General features: G+C 51.6%; 1 protein-coding gene across 6 annotated transcripts in view; it reads left to right on the top strand.

Moving 5' to 3' along the window:
* The window catches only part of cacna1sa (calcium channel, voltage-dependent, L type, alpha 1S subunit, a), a 722,633-nt gene that overhangs the window by 645,841 nt on the left and 57,610 nt on the right, over nt 1–19,182 (top strand). For 5 of the 6 annotated variants that reach the window (XR_010977454.1, XM_068056917.1, XM_068056913.1 and 2 more), the window contains 4 exons: nt 604–705; nt 891–1,030; nt 13,024–13,152; nt 14,463–14,695. Coding sequence is in view for 5 of the 6 variants with exons in the window: in XM_068056917.1 (XP_067913018.1) it covers nt 604–705; nt 891–1,030; nt 13,024–13,152; nt 14,463–14,695 (604 nt within the window). In the remaining variant the exon portion in view is untranslated. The remainder of the gene's footprint in view (nt 1–603; nt 706–890; nt 1,031–13,023; nt 13,153–14,462; nt 14,696–19,182) is intronic. The other variant, XM_068056916.1, reaches the window with a different exon arrangement.

Genomic DNA, 19,182 nt, shown 5'->3' on the forward strand with positions numbered 1-19,182 from the left:
ACACACGGGGGTTACACACACGTGGGGTGTACACACACATAAAGGTGGGGGTAATGCATACGGTGGGGGGTGTTACACACACATGAGGAGGTTACACACACACAGGGGGGTTACAGACATTCATGGGAGGGATATACACACAGGTGGATTACACACATTGGGGGAGTTACACTCAGGGGTTAAACACACACACGGGGGGGGGGGTGGTTACACACACCTACGGAGAGGTTACACTCACACACGGGGGTGGGGGGGTGGTGGTGGATACACACACTGTGGAGTGATACACACACATACAGGGGGAGATAGACAAATCGGGAGGGGGGTGGTTACACACATGCGGGAGTGTTGCACACACATGGGGGGGGTGGATAGACACATGGGGGTTGTTACACATGGAATGTTACACACACGGTGGTGGGGGGGATGGCTACACACGAGAAGCGTTACACCCGGGGGTTACCCACACATACGAGGGGGGTTACATGTAAAAATTCGGTTATATACACATGTGCTTTGTTTAGTGAAGCTGAGAATTGATTGGTTGGGTGGTTGTTGTGCTTCCATTGATGTATATTGATCTCGTATTCTATTTGCCAACAGGAAATTTTGAACAGTCCAATGAGGAACTGAGAGCCATTATCAAAAAAATCTGGAAACGAACGAGTATGAAATTGCTTGACCAAGTGATCCCCCCGATTGGAGGTGAGTACTGGTTACAGGTAGTGCTTCAGAGACCCTGTTCTGTACAGCTGTTTGGTGTGAGGCCCTCTGTTTTAGAGTGAGTAATGCCCAGCTCTCAAGGGTTTGGTTCAGTGAAATGTTTATGTTTTAATATGATCCAGTTTCGTGTCTGTGGCAACAATTAAATGATAACATTTTCTGTTCAGATGATGAGGTGACAGTCGGCAAGTTTTATGCCACGTTCCTCATCCAAGAGCACTTCCGGAAGTTTAAGAAGCGTCAGGAAGAATATTATGGAATTCACCCATCAAAGAAGAACCAGAATCAGAATGAAATTATGCTCCAGGTATGGATGGTGTCTGGTGTTTCATGTGTCTGAGTACACTGGCCTTGCAGTGTTCAGTGAGGGGCCAATGTGACTGCCATTGTGGTGCTAGTTTGGTTCATGTTGCTGGGCAAATGGAGTTACTTCGGTCGTTAGGCAATGCTTTGTTATAGTTATTTATCTCCACAGATGCTGAATATTTCCAGCATTTTCAGTTTTTATTTCAGATTTGCAGCATCTGCAATATTTTGCTATTGTTTTGTTATTTGTTGCTTAAGTGAGTCTGTGTCTAGTTGCCGCTGGTGGCCATGCCTTTGTGATTGACATTGGTTTGTTTCCAGGAGTCGGCGGCAGGTGTCTTTACTCAGAATAACACTGTATGGTGAGAGATTGTGAGCAGGGAACATCTTTCTGGGTTGATTTTGTGACAGAGACTACATTGGAGCAGGAGCAGAAACAATCTGATTTAATGGTTGGCTCATTATTTCAGACACAAGGCCATGGAACCTGGGCTCAGGTAAATGTGTAACTGAGCAGACAGTCAGGAGTTCATCCACATCTCTCAGCTGGTACTAAGGTGTTGAACTGCTTCATTAGGCCATGGGTTGTCATTAGATATCCTTAAAGCTGGGCTCATTATAGTAATGATAGCAAACCTGATCACAGTTAGATACAACAAGGAATCTGTTAGGCTATCACGGTGCCAGTGTTGAAGGAAGAGCAAAATGGTCCGTCACTTTGCAAGGATGTGCGTTTAGAAAAGCATGGCATCATTTGCTGCAGGACATGAAAGGGATGCCACCTCAGATTACCAGAACTAACAGGGGTGGTAAATCTCCATGAGGTGACATTAGCCTTGGCTGTGGGAGAGGTTGCTGGACAGAGACACGGATATGTTAGAAGAGACAGTTAGTTCAAGCAACCTCTCACAAGAGCTTTGTTTTTTTTTTATTGAAAGCTAAGAATTCTGTGTGCTTTTAAAATACTGAGAAAACAAATTTTGAATGCTGAAGCTTGGTGTTTGAACCAAGCAGCTCACAGGGAAATGACAGGAAGATTTATGACTGTCACATGACTTGATTGTGGGGTTTAGTTTTAGTTTTGCAGTGTGAAAAAGACCAGGGAACTGGAAGCAGCTAGCAGTGAGCTGGCTGGGACCTGTGTTTGCAGACCAGAGAGAAGATCTACTCTCTGAAAAAAGATTTGCCTCTCTTGTAAGAAGAAATTCTACATTTGAGGTGTGGCTGTGGTCTGCCTGGAGAGAGAAAATACCTAGGGAAAGAGGAGTTGCTACGCTCTGTGGAGGAATACTGCTTTGCAGAGAGGAAGACCTGCAGATTCCTATTGCCTCCAGTCTCTGAAAAATCTTTGCCTCAAGAGTGATTCCTATTGCCTCTTGTGTTTTGGGAGATCATAAAATTTCAAGAAAGCTTCATTGAAACATATAAAATAGGAGCGGGAGTAGGCCATTCGGCCCTTCGAGCCTGCTCCGCCATTCATTATGACCATGGCTGATCATCCAACTCAGTAGCCTGTTCCTGCTTTCGCCCCCATACCCTTTGATCCCTTTAGACCCAAGAGCTATATCTAACTCCTTCTTGAAAACATACGGTGTTTTGGCCTCCACTGCTTTCTGTGGTAGCGAATTCCACAGGCTCACCACTCTCTGGGTGAAGAAATTTCTCCTCATCTCAGTCCTGAAAGGTTTACCCCATATCCTTAGACTATGACCCCTGGTCCTGGATTCCCCCACCATCGGGAACATCCTTCCTGCATCTACCCTGTCAAGTCCTGTTAGAATTTTATAGGCTTCTATGAGATCCCCCCTCACTTTTCTGAACTCCGGAAAATATAATCCTAACCAACTCAATCTCTCCTCATACGTCAGTCCCACCATCCCAGGAATCAGTCTGGTAAACCTTCGCTGCACTCCCTCTATAGCAAGAACATCCTTCCTCAGATAAGGAGACGAAAACTGCACACAATATTCCAGGTGTGGCCTTACCAAGGCCCTGTATAATTGCAGCAAGACATCCCTGCTCCTGTACTCAAATCCTCTCACTATGAAAGCCAACATACCATTTGCCTTTTTTACCGCCTGTTGCACCTGCATGCTTACCTTCAGTGACTGGTGTACGAGAGTACCCAGGTCTCGCTGCATATTCCACTCTCTCAGTTTATAGCCGTTCAGATAATAATCTGCCTTCCTGTTTTTGCGACCGAAGTGGATAACCTCACATTTATCCACATTATACTGCATCTGCCATGCATTTGCCCACTCACTCAACTTGTCCAAATCACCCTGAAGCCTCTCTGCATCCTCCTCACAACTCACCCTCCCACCCAGCTTTGTGTCATCTGCAAATCTGGAGATATTACATTTAGTTCCCTCGTCTAAATCATTAATATATATTGTGAATAGCTAGGGTCCTAGCACCGACCCCTGCGGTACCCCACATGTCACTGCCTGGCATTCGGAAAAAGACCCATTTATCCCTACTCTTTGTTTCCTGTCTGCCAACCAATTTTCTATCCATCGCAATACACTACCCCTAATCCCATCCGCTTTAATTTTACATGCTAATCTCTTATGTGGGACTTCGTCGAAAGCCTTCTGAGCTAGACTGCTACTTCAAAATCCAAGTCGATCTGTTGCTACACCCTTTGCTGAAAGAGCTGCGTGACACCTGCTGTGGATGAAATGCCTTGAATGCCTACCCATCACAGACTGTTCGTCAGCCTCGCCTGGAGAGACTTTGAGTGACACCCGACTATTCGACTCTGGGACACCTCACCGGCCCAGAAATATCCTACCAGACCGAGAAAACTCAATTATTTTATTATTCCTAAGAAACAGTTGCGCACCAAAAAAGCCTTTTCCCCCAGTTAACCAGTTTGTGAATGTATGTGTGTGTGCATGAGGGTTAGGAAGAATGAGAAGTTATAAAATATTTTCATATATAGATTTATCTCATTATTGTTTAAAACGTAGTTTATTAATAAATAGTTAATTTTGTCGTTGTTTAAAGAAACATGGTATGGTGTGCTTTATTCTGAGGGATAAATAAAATGTTTAATTTGGCTATTTTCCGGTAGGTGGGAAACGTTATTTGATAATTCTATGACCTGTGGAGTAGTGGGACTGAATTAACAGTGCACTACTCCCGCCTTGGTCATAACAAATCTCATCAGTCAATCACAGAGAACATTGGTGAGACATGAGATAAAATCTCCTCCACCAAGGGCAGGAAACCCCGTGCTGTGACAGAAAGTGAACATGAGTTATAATATGAGTGAGGAGAAGCATTTAGAGGGCTTTCCCAATGTGGCATCCCATGAAGGTGCATCATTTGTATTTGTGCTGAAATGTGTACTGGGTTACACTGAGCATGACTGTAGTAAAGCTGATGTATAACAGTCAGTCAGCCAGTCCTCACCTGGAGGGCTTTCAACTCTGGTCAACAGGCTACAAAAAAGAATACACACACCTGTAATGGAGAAAATAAAGAAAAGGCAACAGGACTCGTACCAAGAGGATCAATGGGAGGTAGGGAACTAGAGGGATGGCCTCTGAAGGATGGGCTGTATAGGAGAGTTGGGTAATTAGAGATGAAATTGGCTCAGTTGGTAGTACTCTTGTGTCTGAATCATAAGGTCCCAGGGTTCAAGTCCTACTCCAGAGCTTGAGCACAAAAGTTCAGGCTGACACTCAAGTGCAGTACTGAGGGAGTGTGATGCTGTCAGAGGTGCTGTCTTTCAGATGAGATGCTAAACTGAGGCTCCATCTTCTTGCTCAGGTGGATGTAAAAGATTCCGTGGCACTTTTTAGAAGAAGAGCAGGGGAGTTACCCTGGTGTCCTGGCCAATATTTACCCCTCAATCAACATCACAAAAACAGATTATCTGCTCATTATCAGAGTGCTGTTTGTGGGAGCTTGCTGTCCGCTGATTGGCTGCCTTGTTTCCTACATTATAACAGTCACTGCACTTCAAAAAAAGTAATTCATTGGCTGTAAAGTGCTTCAAGAGATCCAATGGTCATAAAAATGCCATATAAATGCAAGTCTTTCTTTCTTAGAGGGCTGGGTTTTGATAGGAGAGTTCAGGAATTAGAGGGAGGGGCTCAGTGGAGGGTTAGGGGATTAGAGGGAGGGGCTCAGTGGAGGGTTAGGGGATTAGAGGGAGGGGCTCAGTGGAGGGTTAGGGGATTAGAGGGAGTGGCTCAGTGGAGGGTTAAGGGATTAGAGGGAGGGGCTCAGTGGAGGGTTAGGGGATTAGAGGGAGTGGCTCAGGGGAGGGTTAAGGGATTAGAGGGAGGGGCTCAGTGGAGGGATAGGGGATTAGAGGGAGAGGCTCAGTGGAGTGTTAAGGGATTAGAGGGAGGGGTTCAGTGGAGTGTTAGGGGATTAGAGGAAGGGGCTCAGTGGAGTGTTAGGGGATTAGAGGGAGGGGCTTAGTGGGAGGGTTAGGGGATTAGAGGGAGGGGCTCTGTGGGAGTGTTGGGGATTAGAGGGAGGGGCTCAGTGAGAGGGTTAAGGGATTAGAGGGAGGGGTTCAGTGGGAGGGTTAGGGGATTAGAGGGAGGGCTCAGTGGAGGGTTAGGGGATTAGAGGGAGTGGCTCAGTGGAGGGTTAAGGGATTAGAGGGAGGGGCTCAGTGGAGGGTTAGGGGATTAGAGGGAGTGGCTCAGGGGAGGGTTAAGGGATTAGAGGGAGGGGCTCAGTGGAGGGATAGGGGATTAGAGGGAGAGGCTCAGTGGAGTGTTAAGGGATTAGAGGGAGGGGCTCAGTGGAGGGATAGGGGATTAGAGGGAGGGGCTCAGTGGAGGGTTAAGGGATTAGAGGGAGAGGCTCAGTGGAGGGATAGGGGATTAGAGGGAGGGGCTCAGTGGAGGGTTAGGGGATTTGAGGGAGGGGCTCAGTGGAGTGTTAAGGGATTAGAGGGAGGGGCTCAGTGGAGAGATAGGGGATTTGAGGGAGGGGCTCAGTGGAGTGTTAAGGGATTAGAGGGAGGGGCTCAGTGGAGGGATAGGGGATTAGAGGGAGGGGTTCAGTGGAGGGATAGGGGATTAGAGGGAGGGGCTCAGTGGGAGGGTTAACAGATTAGAGGGAGGGGCTCAGTGGAGGGATAGGGGATTAGAGGGAGAGGTTCAGTGGAGGGATAGAGGATTAGAGGGAGGGGCTCAATGGAGGGTTAAGGGATTAGAGGGAGAGGCTCAGTGGAGGGATAGGGGATTAGAGGGAGGGGCTCAGTGGAGGGTTAAGGGATTAGAGGGAGGGGCTCAGTGGAGGGATAGGGGATTAGAGGGAGGGGCTCAGTGGGAGGGTTAAGGGATTAGAGGGAGGGGCTCAGTGGAGGGTTAAGGGATTAGAGGGAGGGGCTCAGTGGAGGGATAGGGGATTAGAGGGAGGGGCTCAGTGGGAGGGTTAAGAGATTAGAGGGAGGAGCTCAGTGGAGGGATAGGGGATTAGAGGGAGAGGTTCAGTGGAGGGATAGAGGATTAGAGGGAGGGGCTCAATGGAGGGTTAAGGGATTAGAGGGAGAGGCTCAGTGGAGGGATAGGGGATTAGAGGGAGGGGCTCAGTGGAGGGTTAAGGGATTAGAGGGAGGGGCTCAGTGGAGGGTTAAGGGATTAGAGGGAGGGGCTCAGTGGAGGGATAGGGGATTAGAGGGAGGGGCTCAGTGGGAGGGTTAAGGGATTAGAGGGAGGGGCTCAGTGGAGGGTTAAGGGATTAGAGGGAGGGGCTCAGTGGAGGGCTAGGGGATTAGAGGGAGGGGCTCAGTGGAGGGTTAAGGAATTAGAGGGAGGGGCTCAGTGGAGGGATAGGGGATTAGAGGGAGGGGTTCAGTGGAGGGATAGGGGATTAGAGGGAGGGGCTCAGTGGAGGGATAGGGGATTAGAGGGAGGGGCTCAGTGGAGGGATAGGGGATTAGAGGGAGGGGTTCAGTGGAGTGTTAGGGGATTAGAGGAAGGGGCTCAGTGGGAGGGTTAGGGGATTAGAGGGAGGGGCTCAGTGGAGGGATAGGGGATTAGAGGGAGGGGCTCATTGGGAGGGTTAAGGCATTGGAGGGAGGGGCTCAGTGGAGTGTTAGGGGATTAGAGGAAGGGGCACAGTGTGAGGGTTAGGGGATTAGAGGAAGGGGCTCAGTGGAGGGTTAAGGGATTAGAGGGAGGGGCTCAGTGGAGGGATAGGGGATTAGAGGGAGGGGTTCAGTGGAGTGTTAGGGGATTAGAGGAAGGGGCTCAGTGGGAGTGTTAGGGGATTAGAGGGAGGGGCTCAGTGGAGTGTTAGGGGATTAGAGGGAGCGGCTCAGTGAGAGGGTTAAGGGATTAGAGGGAGGGGCTCAGTGGAGGGTTAGGGGATTAGAGGAAGTGGCTCAGTGGAGGGTTAGGGGATTAGAGGGAGGGGCTCAGTGGAGTGTTAGGGGATTAGAGGAAGGGGCTCAGTGGAGTGTTAGGGGATTAGAGGGAGGGGCTCAGTAGGAGGGTTAGAGGATTAGAGGGAGGGGCTCAGTGGGAGTGTTAGGGGATTAGAGGGAGGGGCTCAGTGGGAGTGTTAGGGGATTAGAGGGAGGGGCTCAGTGAGAGGGTTAAGGGATTAGAGGGAGGGGCTCAGTGGAGGGTTAAGGGATTAGAGGGAGGGGCTCAGTGGAGGGATAGGGGATTAGAGGGAGGGGTTCAGTGGAGTGTTAGGGGATTAGAGGAAGGGGCGCAGTGGAGGGTTAGGGGATTAGAGGGAGGGGCTCAGTGGGAGGGTTAGGGGATCAGAGGGTGGGGCTCAGTGGAGGGTTAGGGGATTAGAGGAAGGGGTTCAGTGGAGGGATAGGGGATTAGAGGGAGGGGCTCAGTGGAGGGATAGGGGATTAGAGGGAGGGGCTCAGTGGAGAGATAGGGGATTTGAGGGAGGGGCTCAGTGGAGTGTTAAGGGATTAGAGGAAGGGGCTCAGTGGGAGGGTTAGGGGATTAGAGGGAGGGGCTCAGTGGAGGGATAGGGGATTAGAGGGAGGGGCTCATTGGGAGGGTTAAGGCATTGGAGGGAGGGGCTCAGTGGAGTGTTAGGGGATTAGAGGAAGGGGCACAGTGTGAGGGTTAGGGGATTAGAGGAAGGGGCTCAGTGGAGGGTTAAGGGATTAGAGGGAGGGGCTCAGTGGAGGGATAGGGGATTAGAGGGAGGGGTTCAGTGGAGTGTTAGGGGATTAGAGGAAGGGGCTCAGTGGGAGTGTTAGGGGATTAGAGGGAGGGGCTCAGTGGAGTGTTAGGGGATTAGAGGGAGCGGCTCAGTGAGAGGGTTAAGGGATTAGAGGGAGGGGCTCAGTGGAGGGTTAGGGGATTAGAGGAAGTGGCTCAGTGGAGGGTTAGGGGATTAGAGGGAGGGGCTCAGTGGAGTGTTAGGGGATTAGAGGAAGGGGCTCAGTGGAGTGTTAGGGGATTAGAGGGAGGGGCTCAGTAGGAGGGTTAGAGGATTAGAGGGAGGGGCTCAGTGGGAGTGTTAGGGGATTAGAGGGAGGGGCTCAGTGGGAGTGTTAGGGGATTAGAGGGAGGGGCTCAGTGAGAGGGTTAAGGGATTAGAGGGAGGGGCTCAGTGGAGGGTTAGGGGATTAGAGGAAATGGCTCAGTGGAGGGTTAGGGGATTAGAGGGAGGGGCTCAGTGGAGGGTTAAGGGATTAGAGGGAGGGGCGCAGTGGAGGGTTAGGGGATTAGAGGGAGGGGCTCAGTGGGAGGGTTAGGGGATCAGAGGGTGGGGCTCAGTGGAGGGTTAGGGGATTAGAGGAAGGGGCTCAGTGGAAGGGTTAGGGGATTCGAGGGAGGGGCTCAGTGGTGGGTTAGGGGATTAGAGGGAGGGGCTCAGTGGGAGGGTTAGGGGATTAGAGGGAGGGGCTCAGTGGAGGGATAGGGGATTAGAGGGAGGGGTTCAGTGGAGTGTTAGGGGATTAGAGGAAGGGGCTCAGTGGAGTGTTAGGGGATTAGAGGGAGGGGCTTAGTGGGAGGGTTAGGGGATTAGAGGGAGGGGCTCTGTGGGAGTGTTGGGGATTAGAGGGAGGGGCTCAGTGAGAGGGTTAAGGGATTAGAGGGAGGGGTTCAGTGGGAGGGTTAGGGGATTAGAGGGAGGGGCTCAGTGGAGGGTTAGGGGATTAGAGGGAGTGGCTCAGTGGAGGGTTAAGGGATTAGAGGGAGGGGCTCAGTGGAGGGTTAAGGGATTAGAGGGAGGGGCTCAGTGGAGGGTTAGGGGATTAGAGGGAGTGGCTCAGGGGAGGGTTAAGGGATTAGAGGGAGGGCTCAGTGGAGGGATAGGGGATTAGAGGGAGAGGCTCAGTGGAGGGATAGGGGATTAGAGGGAGGGGCTCAGTGGAGGGTTAAGGGATTAGAGGGAGAGGCTCAGTGGAGGGATAGGGGATTAGAGGGAGGGGCTCAGTGGAGGGTTAGGGGATTTGAGGGAGGGGCTCAGTGGAGTGTTAAGGGATTAGAGGGAGGGGCTCAGTGGAGAGATAGGGGATTTAAGGGAGGGGCTCAGTGGAGTGTTAAGGGATTAGAGGGAGGGGCTCAGTGGAGGGATAGGGGATTAGAGTGAGGGGTTCAGTGGAGGGATAGGGGATTAGAGGGAGGGGCTCAGTGGGAGGGTTAAGAGATTAGAGGGAGGGGCTCAGTGGAGGGATAGGGGATTAGAGGGAGAGGTTCAGTGGAGGGATAGAGGATTAGAGGGAGGGGCTCAATGGAGGGTTAAGGGATTAGAGGGAGAGGCTCAGTGGAGGGATAGGGGATTAGAGGGAGGGGCTCAGTGGAGGGTTAAGGGATTAGAGGGAGGGGCTCAGTGGAGGGTTAAGGGATTAGAGGGAGGGGCTCAGTGGAGGGTTAAGGGATTAGAGGGAGGGGCTCAGTGGAGGGTTAAGGGATTAGAGGGAGGGGCTCAGTGGAGGGATAGGGGATTAGAGGGAGGGGCTCAGTGGGAGGGTTAAGGGATTAGAGGGAGGGGCTCAGTGGAGGGTTAAGGGATTAGAGGGAGGGGCTCAGTGGAGGGATAGGGGATTAGAGGGAGGGGCTCAGTGGGAGGGTTAAGGGATTAGAGGGAGGGGCTCAGTGGAGGGTTAAGGGATTAGAGGGAGGGGCTCAGTGGAGGGTTAGGGGATTAGAGGGAGGGGCTCAGTGGGAGGGTTAAGAGATTAGAGGGAGGGGCTCAGTGGAGGGATAGGGGATTAGAGGGAGAGGTTCAGTGGAGGGATAGAGGATTAGAGGGAGGGGCTCAATGGAGGGTTAAGGGATTAGAGGGAGAGGCTCAGTGGAGGGATAGGGGATTAGAGGGAGGGGCTCAGTGGAGGGTTAAGGGATTAGAGGGAGGGGCTCAGTGGAGGGTTAAGGGATTAGAGGGAGGGCCTCAGTGGAGGGATAGGGGATTAGAGGGAGGGGCTCAGTGGGAGGGTTAAGGGATTAGAGGGAGGGGCTCAGTGGAGGGTTAAGGGATTAGAGGGAGGGGCTCAGTGGAGGGATAGGGGATTAGAGGGAGGGGCTCAGTGGAGGGTTAAGGAATTAGAGGGAGGGGCTCAGTGGAGGGATAGGGGATTAGAGGGAGGGGTTCAGTGGAGGGATAGGGGATTAGAGGGAGGGGCTCAGTGGAGGGATAGGGGATTAGAGGGAGGGGTTCAGTGGAGTGTTAGGGGATTAGAGGAAGGGGCTCAGTGGGAGGGTTAGGGGATTAGAGGGAGAGGCTCAGTGGAGGGATAGGGGATTAGAGGGAGGGGCTCATTGGGAGGGTTAAGGCATTGGAGGGAGGGGCTCAGTGGAGTGTTAGGGGATTAGAGGAAGGGGCACAGTGTGAGGGTTAGGGGATTAGAGGAAGGGGCTCAGTGGAGGGTTAAGGGATTAGAGGGAGGGGCTCAGTGGAGGGATAGGGGATTAGAGGGAGGGGTTCAGTGGAGTGTTAGGGGATTAGAGGAAGGGGCTCAGTGGGAGGGTTAGGGGATTAGAGGAAGGGGCTCAGTGGAGTGTTAGGGGATTAGAGGAAGGGGCTCAGTGGGAGGGTTAGGGGATTAGAGGGAGGGGCTCAGTGGGAGTGTTAGGGGATTAGAGGGAAGGGTTCAGTGGGAGGGTTAGGGGATTAGAGGGAGGGGCTCAGTGGAGGGATAGGGGATTAGAGGGAGGGGCTCAGTGGAGGGATAGGGGATTAGAGGGAGGGGCTCAGTGGGAGGGTTAGGGGATTAGAGCGACGGGCTCAGTGGAGGGTTAAGGGATTAGAGGGAGGGGCTCAGTGGAGGGATAGGGGATTAGAGGGAGGGGTTCAGTGGAGTGTTAGGGGATTAGAGGAAGGGGCTCAGTGGAGTGTTAGGGGATTAGAGGGAGGGGCTCAGTAGGAGGGTTAGAGGATTAGAGGGAGGGGCTAAGTGGGAGTGTTTGGGGATTAGAGGGAGGGGCTCAGTGGGAGTGTTAGGGGATTAGAGGGAGGGGCTCAGTGGAGTGTTAGGGGATTAGAGGGAGGGGCTCAGTGAGAGGGTTAAGGGATTAGAGGGAGGGGCTCAGTGGAGGGTTAGGGGATTAGAGGAAGTGGCTCAGTGGAGGGTTAGGGGATTAGAGGGAGGGGCTCAGTGGGAGGGTTAAGAGATTAGAGGGAGGGGCTCAGTGGAGGGATAGGGGATTAGAGGGAGAGGTTCAGTGGAGGGATAGAGGATTAGAGGGAGGGGCTCAATGGAGGGTTAAGGGATTAGAGGGAGAGGCTCAGTGGAGGGATAGGGGATTAGAGGGAGGGGCTCAGTGGAGGGTTAAGGGATTAGAGGGAGGGGCTCAGTGGAGGGTTAAGGGATTAGAGGGAGGGGCTCAGTGGAGGGATGGGGATTAGAGGGAGGGGCTCAGTGGGAGGGTTAAGGGATTAGAGGGAGGGGCTCAGTGGAGGGTTAAGGGATTAGAGGGAGGGGCTCAGTGGAGGGATAGGGGATTAGAGGGAGGGGCTCAGTGGAGGGTTAAGGAATTAGAGGGAGGGGCTCAGTGGAGGGATAGGGGATTAGAGGGAGGGGTTCAGTGGAGGGATAGGGGATTAGAGGGAGGGGCTCAGTGGAGGGATAGGGGATTAGAGGGAAGGGCTCAGTGGAGGGATAGGGGATTAGAGGGAGGGGTTCAGTGGAGTGTTAGGGGATTAGAGGAAGGGGCTCAGTGGGAGGGTTAGGGGATTAGAGGGAGGGGCTCAGTGGAGGGATAGGGGATTAGAGGGAGGGGCTCATTGGGAGGGTTAAGGCATTGGAGGGAGGGGCTCAGTGGAGGGATAGGGGATTAGAGGGAGGGGTTCAGTGGAGTGTTAGGGGATTAGAGGAAGGGGCTCAGTGGAGTGTTAGGGGATTAGAGGGAGGGGCTTAGTGGGAGGGTTAGGGGATTAGAGGGAGGGGCTCTGTGGGAGTGTTAGGGGATTAGAGGGAGGGGCTCAGTGGAGTGTTGGGGATTAGAGGGAGGGGCTCAGTGAGAGGGTTAAGGGATTAGAGGGAGGGGCTCAGTGGAGGGTTAGTGGATTAGAGGAAGGGGCTCAGTGGAGGGTTAGGGGATTAGAGGGAGGGGCTCAGTGGAGTGTTAGGGGATTAGAGGGAGGGGCTCAGTGGGAGGGTTAGGGGATTAGAGGGAGGGGCTCAGTGGAGGGTTAGGGGATTAGAGGGAGGGGCTCAGTGGGAGGGTTAGGGGTTTCGAGGGAGGGGCTCAGTGGGAGGGTTAGGGGATTAGAGGGAGGGGCTCAGTGGAGTGTTAGGGGATTAGAGGGAGGGGCTCAGTGGGGGGTTCGGGGATTAGAGGAAGGGGCTCAGTGGAGGGTTAGGGGATTAGAGGGAGGGGCTCTGTGGGAGGGTTAGGGGATTAGAGGGAGGGGCTCAGTGGAGGGATAGGGGATTCGAGGGAGGTGCTCAGTGGAGGGTTAGGGGATTAGAGGGAGGGGCTCAGTGGGAGGGTTAGGGGATTAGAGGGAGAGGGTCAGTGGGAGGGTTAGGGGAAGAGAGGGATGACTGAAGAACCTTATGTGGTACTTGACCTTTTATTCTGCTCCTGTTAGGCTGGATTGCGTAGCATTGAGGAGGAGGTTGGTGATAACCTCCATCGAACTGTATCTGGAGAGTTGCCGATTGAAGAGGAAGGAGACCGAACAATGGAGGATGGTGGCTTGGATGAGACAATTTACAGGGTGGGTTATTTAAAGGAACTTGTTCACAGGGTGAGGATCAACAGCATCATTTGTTCAATCAGAAGGAAGTGTTTTCTGGAACAGAATACCACTCCGCGCTGAGATTCTACATATTCCATCAGATCAGGCCCGACGTTTTCAATCCATCTCTCACACCACCTGTGGCTATGTCCCAATTGGAATTGAAAGTGAGCAGAGCTCTCTCAGTCGCAATAGTGACTCCAGGACATTCATTGTGAGCAATGGTGAAAACAATACATTTATATTGGGCAGTAATGACTCATAACAAACAGTGGTGATTCCACAGCCCTCATAGTGAGCAATGATCACTCCTTGACTCTCACAGTGAGTGGTAATGAAACCAAAGCATTCATAGTGAACACAGGTGATTCCATGGCCCTCTACCTGAGCACAGCTGACTCTGACCAGTAACAGTGAGAAATTGAGAGTCCATGGTTTGATGGCCGGGATTTTATCTGGGTGACGAGGGTCTCAACCTCTGCCAGAAGTGCTGGAGAGAACCCCGTATTACCCCTTCTGTGGGAGGCCCACCGAATCAAGCACCAGTTAGGCACATACGTGGACAGCAGCAGACCTTCCACGGGATGAAAGACCCCGGCAGTGGAAGTCCCGTCCCCTGAGAGCTGCTAGACAACCAGAGCTCTCTAATTGAGCAGTGCCACCGTGGAGGCAATGGCTGCTGCCGGTGGAACACCTACCCGAGGCCTAGGAGCAGCACTGGACCCAGGCCACAAGAGGATCAGGGTGGGTGGAGTCTCGTGGGGAGGGGGTCGCAGGGGATGGGGGTGTAGCAGGGTCACTAGCAAGGGCAGGGAGGCGGTTCTCAGTGGGACCCTCCCCGCTACCTGACGCTGGGTCCTTGGTTCAGGAACTGTGCTTTTTCATGAGGGACCGTTCCCACCCACAAAACCCGGAGCCGGGAAGCAGCTGCACAGTTTTCTGTGTCGTGCTTCTTGTCCACCTGCTGCTGGGGTATTGGGGTATTGGCAGTATGAAGCCCTTAAATAGGCATTAATGGCCCAGTTAAAGGCCTCAGTTGGAACAGGGCGGAAAGGCAGTTCACAGGTCTTCCCACCCCATACTTAATTTCAGCGGAGGAGGGAAGGTGATGAGGATACCTGTCCCCCCACCTCCACCAGCATTTCACCCTATTATATTCTCTCCTCACCTCCAAACCCATCACAGGGGAGATTTGATGATTTTTTATTCCAGCTCGGTAACATGTGATATTTGACACCTTCCAGTTGTCACTCTGTTATCTCAATCACCTATAAACTGTGTCTTTCCAGAGAACAGGAGGACTATTTGGAGAGCAGGGCAATTCCTACCCAATGGACAGAGGTGGTTCCTTTCAGCACCACATCACGAGCCAGCGACCATTGCAGTTCAGTAAATCTGAGGGTGGAGAGGAGCCAGAATCTCCACACAGCAGACCGACAGATTCACCCTTCAACACAAGCGAATTCTTCCCAATGCCTGAGAACCCCAACACGAATAACGCGAACAACACGGCCCTGAGCAGGTAACAGTGACACTCTCTCACACACACTGTACCCCATCCAACTCCCCACCCTCTCACACACACACTGTACCCCATCCAACTCCCCACCCTCTCACACACTGTACCCCATCCAACTCCCCACCCTCTCACACACACACTGTACCCCATCCAACTCCCCACCCTCTCTCACACACTGACCCCATCCAACTCCCCACCCTCTCACACACACACTGTACCCCATCCAACTCCCCACCCTCTCACACACACACTGTACCCCATCCAACTCCCCACCCTCTCTCACACACACTGTACCCCATCCAACTCCCCACCCTCTCACACACACACTGTACCCCATCCAACTCCCCACCCTCTCACACACACACTGTACCCCATCCAACACCCCACCCTCTCACACACACACTGTACCCCATCCAACTCCCCACCCTCTCACACATACACAGTACCCCATCCAACTCCCCACCCTCTCACACACACACTGTACCCCATCCAACTCCCCACCCTCTCACACACACACTGTACCCCATCCAACTCCCCACCCTCTCACACACACACTGTACCCCATCCAACACCCCACCCTCTCACACACACACTGTACCCCATCCAACTCCCCACCCTCTCACACATACACAGTACCCCATCCAACTCCCCACCCTCTCACACACACACTGTACCCCATCCAACTCCCCACCCTCTCACACACACACTGTACCCCATCCAACTCCCCACCCTCTCACCCACACACTGTACCCCATCCAACACCCCACCCTCTCACACACGCACTGTACCCCATCCAACTCCCCACCCTCTCACACACACACTGTACCCCATCCAACACCCCACCCTCTCACACACACACTGTACCCCATCCAACTCCCCACCCTCTCTCACACACACTGTACCCCATCCAACTCCCCACCCTCTCACACACACACTGTACCCCTTCCAACACCCCACCCTCTCACACACACACTGTACCCCATACAACTCCCCTCCCTCTCACACACACACTGTACCCCATCCAACTCCCCACCCTCTCACACACACACTGTACCCCATCCAACACCCCACCCTCTCACACACACACTGTACCCCATCCAACTCCCCACCCTCTCACACACACACACAGTACCCCATCCAACTCACCACCCTCTCTCACACACACTGTACCCCATGCAACTCCCCACCCTCTCTCACACACACTGTACCAGATCCAACTCCTCACCCTCTCACACACACACTGTACCCCATCCAACTCCCCACCCTCTCACACACACTGTACCCCATCCAACTCCCCACCCTCTCACACACACTGTACCCCATCCAACTCCCCATCCTCTCACACACACTGTAACCCATCCAACTCCCCACCCTCTCACATACACTGTACCCCATCCAACTCCCCACCCTCTCACACACACTGTACCCCATCCAGCTTCCCACCCTCTCTCACACACACTGTACCCCATCCAACTCCACACCCTCTCACACACACTGTACAGAAGAGGTTTACCAGGAGGTTGCCTGGTCTGGAGGGTATTCGCTATCAGGAGTGGTTGGATAAACTCAGATTGTTTTCACTGGAACAATGGAGGTGGAGGGGCGACATGATAGAGGTTTACAAAGGTATGAGCGGCATGGACAGAGTGGATACTCAGAAGCTTTTTCCCAGGGTGGAACAGTCAGTTACTAGGGGACATAGGTTTAAGGTGCGAGGGGCAAAGTTTAGAGGGGATGTGCGAGGCAAGTCTTTGTACACAGAGGGTGGTGAGTGCTTGGAACTTGTTGCCGGGGTAGGTGGTGGAAGCAGGTACGATAGCGATGTTTAAGAGGCATCTTGACAAATACATGAATAGGATGGGAATAGAGGGATACGGACCCCGGAAGTGCAGAAGGTTTTAGTTTAAGCAGGCATCAAGATCGGCGCAGGCTTGGAGGGCCGAATGGCCTGTTCCTGTACTGTACTGTTCTTTGTTCTTTGATATAAAGTGTTCAGAAATGATATAGAAGGAAAAAAGGGAGGTGGGGAGGCAGTACTGATTGGGGAGGACATTGTAGTGTTGAAAGAGAAAATGTCCTTGCAGAGACAAGGACAGAATCCATTTAGTTAAAGTTGAGAAGCAAGAAAGGTATGATCAGGCTACTGGGGGTAATCTATGGAGCTCAACATAGTGAGAGAGAGATCCAGGAGCAAATCTGCAGGAAAATCACAGAGATGTGCAAGAACCATAGAATGGTGATATCGTGGAACTTTAATTATCCAAATATCAATTGGGATAATGTTAGAGTAAAAGGGTAAAGAGGGGGAGGAATTTCTGAAATGTGTTCAGGAGAGATTCCTTGACCAGTATGTTCTCGGTCCAACTAGAAAGGAGACATTGCTGGATCTGGTGCTGGGGAATGAGGTGGACCAAGTGGACCAAGTATCTCAGCGGGAGCACTTGGGGAAGAGTGATCATCATATCATAAGGTTTAGCATAGTTATGGAGAAGAGCAAGGAACGAAATAAGATAGAACATGGAAGAGGGCTAATTTCAATGCAATGAGAAGGGATCTAACCAGTGTAGAATAGAACCAAAGACTGACAGGAAGAGCTGTATTGGAACCTGGGTTAACTTTCAGGAAGAGATGCTGCAAGTACAGGCTAGGAAAATTCCAACAAGGGGGAAAGGTAGGGGAACCAATAACACAGCTCCTCGGATGATGAGGGAGATAGAGATTATGATGAAACAAAAACGGTATATGATGCATATCAGGTGAATTCTTCAATACAATAAATTGAAAAGGGAGTTAAAGAGGAAAAGGAAACCTAAACATCTTCTACCTGCATGTAAATAGTAAATGGGTAGTAAGAAGTGGAATGGGGTGTTTACTAAGGAAGAGGAATTTAACAAAATAGTGATAGTAGCAGAGAGAGTAGAGGCATTGGAAAGGGTAAAAATTGAGATGGAGGAGATACTGGAGAGGCTGGCTATGCTTAGGGTCGATAAATCACCTGGTCTGGATGGCTTGCATCCCAGATTGCTAAAGGAAGTGGAGTTGGAGATAGAGGAAGGGCTTGCCATAATCTTCCCTGGATACGGGGGAGGTGCCAGAGGATTGGAGAGTGGCAAATATACCACCCTTATTCAAGAAAGGGTGTGAGGACTTTCTTAGTAACTACAGGCTGGTTAGTTTAACATCAGTGGTGGTTAAGGTTTTAGAAATAATAATCAGGGGAAAAATCAACTGGCACTTGGAGAGGTTAATTAAGAATAGGCAGCATAGATTTGTAAAAGGCAGATCATGCTTGACTAATCTAATTGAACTTTTGATGAAGTTTAGGGTGGCACAGTGGTGCAGTGATTAGCACTGCAGCCTCACAGCTCCAGCAACCCGGGTTCAGTTCTGGGTACTGCCTGTGTGGAGTTTGCAGGTTCTCCCTGTGATCGTGTGGGTTTCTGCTGGGTGCTTGGGTTTCCTCCCACAGCCAAAGACTTGCAGGTTGATAGGTAAATTGCCCCTAGTGTAGGTGGTAGGAGAATGGTGGGGATGTGGTAGGGAATATGGGATTAATGTAGGGTTAGTATAAATGGGTGGTTGTTGGTCAGCACAGACTCGGGGGCCGAAGGGCCTGTTTCAGTGCTGTATCTCTCTATGACTAAGTAACAGTAAAGGTTGATGAAGGGAATGCAGTGGATGTTGTCTAGATGGATTTTAAGAAAACAATTGATAAAGTACCACATAAAAGGCTGGTTAACAAAATTGAGGCTCATGGAACAGAAGGATCAATGTCCAATTAGATTTTTAAAAATTGGCTTCAGGACAGAAAATAGCGAGACACGGTAAATGGTTGTTTTTTAGACTGGAAGATAGCAGACAGTGTTGTTCCCCAAGGCTCAGTGCTGGGACCACTGCTTTTTTTTGCTATATATAAATGACTTGGATCTTGGAACACGGAGTAGAATTTCCAAGTTTGCCGATGATACCAAACTTGGAGGAGTGGCAGACAGTGAGGATGATATGAACTGCCTGGAACGGGACAGTGATAGACTAGCAGAATGGACAGAGAGGTGGCAGATGGAATTTAATACTGACAAGTGTGAGGTGATACATTCTGATGTAAGGAATAGGGAGAGGCAATATATACTTAATGGCACAGTTCTAAAGAGTGTGCAGAAACAGAGGGACCTGGGGATGCATGTGCATAGATCTTTGGCAGGACATATTGAGAGAGTGGTTCATAAAGCATGTGGGATCTTAGGCTTCATAAATAGAGGCATTGAGTACAAGAGCAGGGAAGTTATGCTGAACCTTTCTAAAGCTTTGGTTAGGTCCCAAATGGAGTACTGTGTCCAGTTCTGGTCACCGCACTTCAGGAAGGATGTGAGGGTCCTTGAGAGGGTGCAGAGGAGATTTACCGGAATAGCTCTAGGGATGAGGGATTTCAGTTACAAGGTTAGGTTGGAGAAGGTGATGTTGATCTCCTTAGAGCAAAAGGGATTATGGGG

The sequence above is a fragment of the Heterodontus francisci genome, chromosome 25, assembly GCF_036365525.1.
Source record: "Heterodontus francisci isolate sHetFra1 chromosome 25, sHetFra1.hap1, whole genome shotgun sequence".
Taxonomy (NCBI): Eukaryota; Metazoa; Chordata; class Chondrichthyes; order Heterodontiformes; family Heterodontidae; genus Heterodontus; species Heterodontus francisci.